Here is a 7929-nt window from a genome sequence, read left to right on the forward strand (position 1 = left end):
AAACATCATTACATTAGTTGGAATATGAAAAATACGTGCTTCAAGTGTTTTTTAAAATTTAAAGAGTTTTCAGAATAAATTTACATTTCCAAAAATTACGGTGTGATCGTAAGTCAAATGTTGACAATAACCAAAAAAAAATTAGAATTACCAACGTGTGTATGAACCTTACTTGTCAAAGAGCCAACGCTAACATGATAACAAAATAATGGAAAATATGCTTGTACATTTTCAATTTTGTAAAGCAAAATTGTTCCTTTCGCATTGTAGCTTGCAGACTTGAAGTGAAAACGAAAAATCAGTAGGTATTTTTTACTTCAAGTTGAAGCCAATTTGTTTTTACCATTATGAACCCAACAAAATATAGAGGTTGCAATTTGCCTATGCACTTGAGAGTTGAAAACTGTAAATGCTGAATGGTAGCTTCCCTTCAGGAGCTGCTCTTGTAAGACTTGCAAGCATGAATGTTGAGGTTGAAATTTGTTCCTTTTTTCATCATTTATCTTACTCCCATCATTTCTACCAAACTGGGCAAACTGTGTAGTAGCTAGAGCCCTGGATTTTTTAACATTCTGGGTCTCAAATTCTGTTCCAAACAGTTGCATGAAAAAGCAAAATTAGAGCAAAGATTCTTCATAAATTGTCATTTTCAAGTTGCAGATTAACTGAAGTATGGAAATGTCACCCCTTGTGGCCCATTTTGTTCTTGTGTGAGTTAATTGTGGAGCATTAGGACCACATGCAATTACATTGTTGTGCTTTGTGATTCTCATAGAAGAAAAATCTATAGGTGGAGAGAGAGAGAGAGAGAGAGAGAGAGAGAGAGAGAGAGAGAGAGAGAGACAGAGCATATCCTAATTTATGCATGGATGATGGACTGGAAGAAAGGATAAGAGTCGGCGTGACCACACAGAAGATCAGCCTCACGATCAAAAACAGAAAATCCGTTTGCTATTGAAAAGTTGAAAACCCATAAGATTAGATACAAACAGAAAGGTGGCATTTGCATATAGAGACGGGACAGCAGGTTGACCATCTGTTCAACCAGATTGAGTTAAATAGAGACCACAAAAGAAAATAAAGTTAAATGTAACAAAATTTGTTTATGTGTAACATGTAACAAAATTAAATCTCGGCTAACTTCAAGGGATTAAAAGCAATTACTCTTGCAGCCGGAGTCCTGCACTCGAATTCCCCCTCTTTCAATATCACTTATATCGGTAAAACATTGGCCAACTTGATCAATATATATCAACTTCAAAAGTTGTACGTTTGGAACACTAAGAGGAATTTTGAGGCTCCCTACCATTTTCACAAAGCAAATATATAGAGGAATGTAATTGTCAATGATATGTAAAAAATAAAAGGAGCTGTTATTGGTACGAAAAAAAGAAGTCATTTTGAGCTATTTATTTATTTATTTATTTATTTTTGTAAAAACAACTAAAATACTATTGGACTTACCCAAATAATTAATAAATTTCAATTTTGAAGTGAAATAAAGAATTCAATTTCGACTTTTCCAACATAGTGCAAGTAGAAAGCAATCTGTTTTGGAAATTTCCCTATGTTTGTTTCTTTCACAAAAGATATTCTCCAAACATTGTTCACCAAATTATATATAATTTAACTATAAGAAAAAAAAAACAAAAAAATATTTTATTTGAACAACTCTGTTGGAATGGTTAGACTGATAGTATACGCATAAGATTAAATATTAACAGATATGTTTCACCTAATTTGGTTTGGGAAAAGAATTAGTTTGGGGAAATAAATATACCTATAAAATAAAAACCAGTGGTTTCGTAGAAAATAAATAAATAATTGATGTCTCATATAGATTTGCATCTACCTCAGTCCATTGGATTCAAATTGGCAATTTTGTTATGGTGTATCCAATCAATTGAAATTATAACAAGTGCCGAAAGCTTTTGATTCACCATTTTAGGATTGAAGGTTAGATATTAATTTTTATGATGTGTTATAAAATAGATACCTTTACGTTAAATCACCGGTATATCAAACGTACACAATAATTTTTCATCCACGTAGAAGCTGCTTTCGAGTGGTTGCATAATGGCAAAGAACATTATTGCATGTGTACTTAAAGAGGAAGAGCAGGTAATTAAATACAATTTAGAAGTTAACATAATACAATTTAGGGTATCAATTCAGGAACATGATCATTGTGGAGTGTTGTTTTTGAGGGAGGAATAGTGAAGGATAAGGCAGAAGTGGGAAGATGATTTCACATGAAAGGTTGGATGTAGGACCCACTGGTATTTGGCTAGTGGGCCAATAAATTAACTGATGATGAGTTGCCTAAGTGCCTGCCTGATCCAAGCTGGAGGCGTCAAATCATGTTATTAATAAAATGTGTTTTTAAAGAAAAAGAAAATCTAATAATGACATATGATATTTAACGCAAATATAGCTGTACACTCAGAATAATATGTCTAAACTAGGAGGTAGAAGATTAAAATTAAAATTACTATTAAATGGACTGACCTTTAATATTAAAAACATTTGTAATTTAAAAAAACAAAATTTAAAAATAGGAAAATAAAATTATAGTAAATTTATCTTTTTCCTTGAAACTCATTTGTTCTTACCTACAACCCATCATGTTATTTTTCTATAAATAAAATTTTGAATTTTATAAGAAAAACCCGATGACTAGGATCCACCTAAGTCAATTACCTAATTAAGCTACAAGTTTAATTTATTATATTTTTTAGATTCTAAAAATACACCTCCTTACAGTTTACTTTTCCTCAATTAATTGTGTTGATTTATTATTATACTATTGACTTTATTTTTCAATTAATTTGGTGTAATTTAATGTTTAATTTTTTTTCAAATTTGTGACATTTAATGTTCTTATTTATTTATTTATTTTACAACCATTTTAGTTTCTTTGTGTTCTTTTGGAGTGAGAAATTTTTTTTTTTTGTAATATATATAGATATATATATATATATATTTTTGGTAAATACAATATTTTCAAATTTGTTCTTATTTATTTATTTATTTTACAACCATTTTAGTTTCTTTGTGTTCTTTTGGAGTGAGACATTTTTTTTTTTGTAATATATATAGATATATATATTTTTGGTAAATACAATATTTTCAAATTTTTTTGGTAAATACAATACAATAAATTTTTTTTTGGGTAAATACAATATATTTCAATTTTTTTTGGTAAATACAATATATTCAATTTTATTTTCTTTTGGCGTGTCATTTAATGTTCTTATTTGTTTCTTTTACAACCAATTTAGTTTCTCTGTGTTCTTTGGCGTGAGATTTTTATTTATTTACAATATATTCAATTTTCATTCCATCAATTGTTACCAATCCTCTTTAATTAAAATTTCGTTTATAGATTAATGTACGCTTTCTTTAGATTCAAAATTATTATGTACCTATTTTAAATTGTATTTTTAAATAAATTAAATCATTATACTTAAAAATATAGGTAAATTAATATGCATAGTCTTAGCGAAGAACATAAAGAATTATAAGTAAATAATTTACTTATATATCTAGGTAAATTAGGACCTGAAATATATAGGTGCATATAGGTAAATAGTTTACCTATATATTTTTACCTATCTAATATAAGGTAAATGTACCTATCTTTTTTTTCCTTTTCTTTTTAAGTTTAAGAAATATGTACCTATTTTTTCTACATAAATATGTCCTTATCAAATTACCTATCATGTATTAGACATGCCCCTTTTTTATTATTAGGCATGTAACACCACAAGTTTCCAACAAACAAGTACCCGATCAATACCTTTTTGGGAAAATAATTTATATTAGGTAGATATTACCATTGTTTGTTTCGCTATAATATTTTTATATGTATTAGGTTATTTATGTATATTGGTATGTGTCCATTAATTTATTTTTGATTAAAACGTTTTTTACGCTCAAATCTTGGAGAACTGCCATTAAGTATTTAAACCCAGAAAAAACAGGTTCAAAAAATAAGTGCCCAAGAATAGGTTCCGAAATTCAAAACAATTAAATATAATGCTCAAAATAAGGGATTTGACAAGAAAGGTAGATGGCATAGTCTGTAATTATTTTATAATGCTAGGATAATTATGAACCTATATTCAAATTTGGGTTTTTCATAGAAGTTGAAAAATAGGTGAGTTTATGTCTAGAATATAAGAATTACAAGGGCCTATTTTGGGCTGTCCCGAAGATAATTTCTGGATGCTGATATGTTGACAATGTTAAGTGACCAAATACAACCTAGAAAGCAAAGAAATGTCCCAGCATCATAATATGGCTTGTTAGTCAAGATCATAGATGAGGAAGCCTCACGCCAATGACTTGGGCTGCCTTTATATATGATATATGATATATCAATTGTAATTGGGACTTTTCTTCAAGCTTCTGCCATGTCCCTTTCAGTACATTGTCTTCAATAAAAAAGAAGTAACAATTAAAAAGTTATATAATAAAAAAGGGTTTTTTTCATGATTCGATATAGAAAATTAATTCGTAATAAAATGAGATGTAAGATTTACATTTATATTGAATTACCAATATTTCAATTGTAAATTATCGTTGTATTCTTCGATATAGAACTCGAATATTATGACTTATAAGTATTGTATCGAGCCACATACACCAATAGCTTTTGCTTCGGAAACTACTTAATCAAATCTTGCCCCAAGTTGAAGTTTCTCATGGCATATGCTGTTTTCAGTATTGAGGATGGACTCCCATACAATATGCGAGGGGTGAAATTTGATTGCTGAGCCACTTGCGTTCTATGTTTCCGTCTTCTTGTTGATGCACATATTTAACCAGCTTTTGAATGACTGCTATTTATTGGTTGGTCTGATCTTAAATGGATGGCGACTCTCCAACTTCAGAAAAATATTATCCTAAATAAATACATTGATTGATGGTGGGCCAAAATAAGCCTTATGAAAATGCTATTTTACTTATGCAACCTTGGCCACATGTAGCATGGCCCAAAAACCACCATTCACAAAAGTGGCATTCCCTAGTCCCGTGTAAGCTCAAAGCTATGAGTAGACAAGCTTAATGCAGCAACTTAGGTGGTTGTTAGCAACTAATCACTTTGCACTTTAGATTCTTCATTTTGCAGAATTGGTATTTAACAATGATGTTAAGCCTCCTCGATTGAATTTTATTTTATTTATTTTCTAAAGGAATTTCAAACTTGAAACATTTTTTAACATTGAAAAGAGAAGTACCACTAAACTAATAGGTAGTCGGTGTATTTGACAGAAAATTTGGAAGCTTTACTCTCTTATTAATAATTGTGTGTGGATTTCCAAACTTTTGGTCCAAGCCCACAAGTGGAAGGGCCCATTTATTTTTCCTCAAAAGGGGTTGTCCATCTCTCTTCATTCACTCTCATTTTTTGTCTCATTTTATGTAAATTGCGACTCTCTTAATTCATATAGTGGAAACACAAAAGCTATCGACCGCGGATGTAATCACGTTATGTCGTGCTTGTGTGATATGAGGGTTTCACCCTCCTTGATCAAGTTTTAGCATTAACAATTAACCTTTTCTTCTTTTTTCTTTTTTCTTTTTTCTTTGCAGCTATATACACATAATATAATTAGGTAGTAAGCACTTCTGAATATGAATATGGATCAACTATGGTCTGCTTGTATTATACACAGGTAGTCTTCGATTTGCGATATATATGCAAAGATGCATGACCGTGAAATGCAGCTTGACATGCTCATAAGTTTGTTGTGTACCTAATAAATACATTGGCTGCTGCATTTTTTTATCTAGCAGTAGGAAATACACAGATCATTTATACTCAACGGGCTACTTCTTTATGCAGAATGTAGAGAAAAGGCTTGTGTGATCATCTACAATCCGATATCGACGTAAGCGAAAATATGCATACAAAGTAAAACCTTCAACTAGTAATTTGATCCAGGACTGTCCCAGGTCTCAGGTATGATGGAGTGAAGCATGCAGCAGTTGTCTTGATAGGCGCCGCACTCGGTTGTGCAATCCGATGAATTCGAATTGTCATGCATAACCTCTTCAATCCTCTCATAAACTTCTGCCACAGTTGGCCTGTTTGTGGGGGAAGCCGATACACATTTTAGGGCAATGTTGAGCAGAGGAAAGGCCCATTCTTTTGCAGCTTTAGCAACCTCCTTGTCAAAAACCTCTCCTGTCCATTCTTCCTTAACCATGGCAGTGACCCACTTAGGAAGATCTATACCAGTTCCTTCCACTGTTTTGCCTGTTAACAACTCCAGAAGGATCACTCCAAAGCTATAAACATCACCCTTTTCTGATAACATTTTCTCAGGGGCTGTGTAACCATTGGAGGAAATGACACATCCTTTCTTGGGGTCGAAGAATCTTGAAAACCCGTATTCGCTAATTAGGGGTTCCTCCTTGTCATCCAAGAGGATATTTGAGAGCTTGAGATTCCCATGAGGGATGCACTCATCAGATCTCTGATATATGAAGGCTAGGCCCCTTGCAATGCCGCGCGCTATGGTTAGCCGAACCCTCCATGGAAAATCCCTCTTACCCTCTATGTAGCCTGCAGATAATCAAAGGCATGCATAATCAAAATGTAGGAAGTAAATAAGGGCCTTGTAAATTCTAAGTGATTCAAAATTTATGAGAAATGTATGTATTTGCCCTCACTTAAATTCAAGTTTCCTTTTATTTTGCATAAATCTATAGGTTGTTTTGGGTTGTGAATAAAAGCCAAAAGAATGAATGTTCTGTTTGTGTATGTGTATATATTGGTTAGTTGATGCATTGCAATGTATAGAAATAATTTGATCTCAACTTACTCTCAAGCAGGTTTAGCAGACTTCCATTGGTTTGAAACTTGTAGATCAGAAGTTTTTCTTCATTGCTAGAATTGTAACCAATAAGAGGTAGAATGTTTGGATGCTTTAGGTTCCCTATCTGTCTCATTGTTTGGCCAAACTCCTCAAAGGGTACCTGCAATTTCTTCAACCTTTTGACTGCGTATAGAGCATTGTTCTTGAGTATTACCTTGTAAAGGCTGCTGCGAAAGGTCTGGTTTCTCAAGTCAGCTGTGGCTTCAAGGAGGTCCTCCAATTTAAAGCTCTCGTGTTCTTCAACAAAGAACACAAGCTCTGAGCAATTTTCTAATGGCTTCTCTTCCTCTTGAATCTTAGGAAGAGGCATTTTGTGTGGTGAGTCTCGAAGCGACTTCATAATCTCCCTATCTGCAGCTAACTTCGCCGCCTTCCTCCCTGCGAAGTATGTGAACAAGAGAAAGAAGCCAATCCCAACAACTAATGGTATCATGAACTTGTATCTCTTGTACCACGATTTACCGGGAGGATTAGGATTCCCACTAGTTGGGCTATCTGAGGCTGCCATTATGGTCACCGACTCCATAGCCTTTTCCTGGTTTTTCAAGGCATCATTTCTCTGCAATCTCCTTGATTTCTTCACATATGTATAATGCTGAAATTCCTCTTTCAAAAGTGGGCTGGTGGTAGTAAAATGATTGTCAGAAATGTCCAATCTCCTTAGATCTTTTATTTTACTCAGAGCCTTTTTAGGTATCCTCCCACTCAAAACATTGCTCCTCAGATTCAAATAGGTTAGCCTTGTGCAGTGCACTATTGACTTAGAAATAGTTCCCCGGATTTGGTTTCTTGCTAAGCTAACATATTGAAGATTTGGGAGCTTACATAGTGAATCTACATCAAGCATGCCCCTAAGATTCAGATCTTCAAGCCTGATTTCCGTTACCGAGGTACCCTGTGAGTTGCATTTCACACCCTTCAACTTATGCATGCAGGGATTTCGCTGCATAGGCACATTGTAGCCAATGCTGAGTACATGTTGAGGATCAACAGCTCTAATGAATTGCCGCAAAGCTTCAAATTCTGATGACTCATCGCCCAT

The 7929-nt window shown here is 33.2% G+C and overlaps 1 protein-coding gene across 1 annotated transcript; it reads right to left on the bottom strand.

Annotated features, from left to right (window-relative positions):
* Nucleotides 1–5933: 5933 nt before the first annotated feature.
* Nucleotides 5934–7929, bottom strand: LOC117625477 (probable inactive receptor kinase At5g53320). Its single transcript, XM_034357027.1, has 3 exons — nt 7471–7929; nt 6834–7416; nt 5934–6574 (listed from the first exon to the last, which is right to left on the bottom strand). Exons 1-3 carry the CDS (start codon nt 7927–7929, stop codon nt 5934–5936), a joined length of 1683 nt encoding a protein of 560 aa, XP_034212918.1.

The sequence above is a fragment of the Prunus dulcis genome, chromosome 4, assembly GCF_902201215.1.
Source record: "Prunus dulcis chromosome 4, ALMONDv2, whole genome shotgun sequence".
Classification (NCBI taxonomy): domain Eukaryota; kingdom Viridiplantae; phylum Streptophyta; class Magnoliopsida; order Rosales; family Rosaceae; genus Prunus; species Prunus dulcis.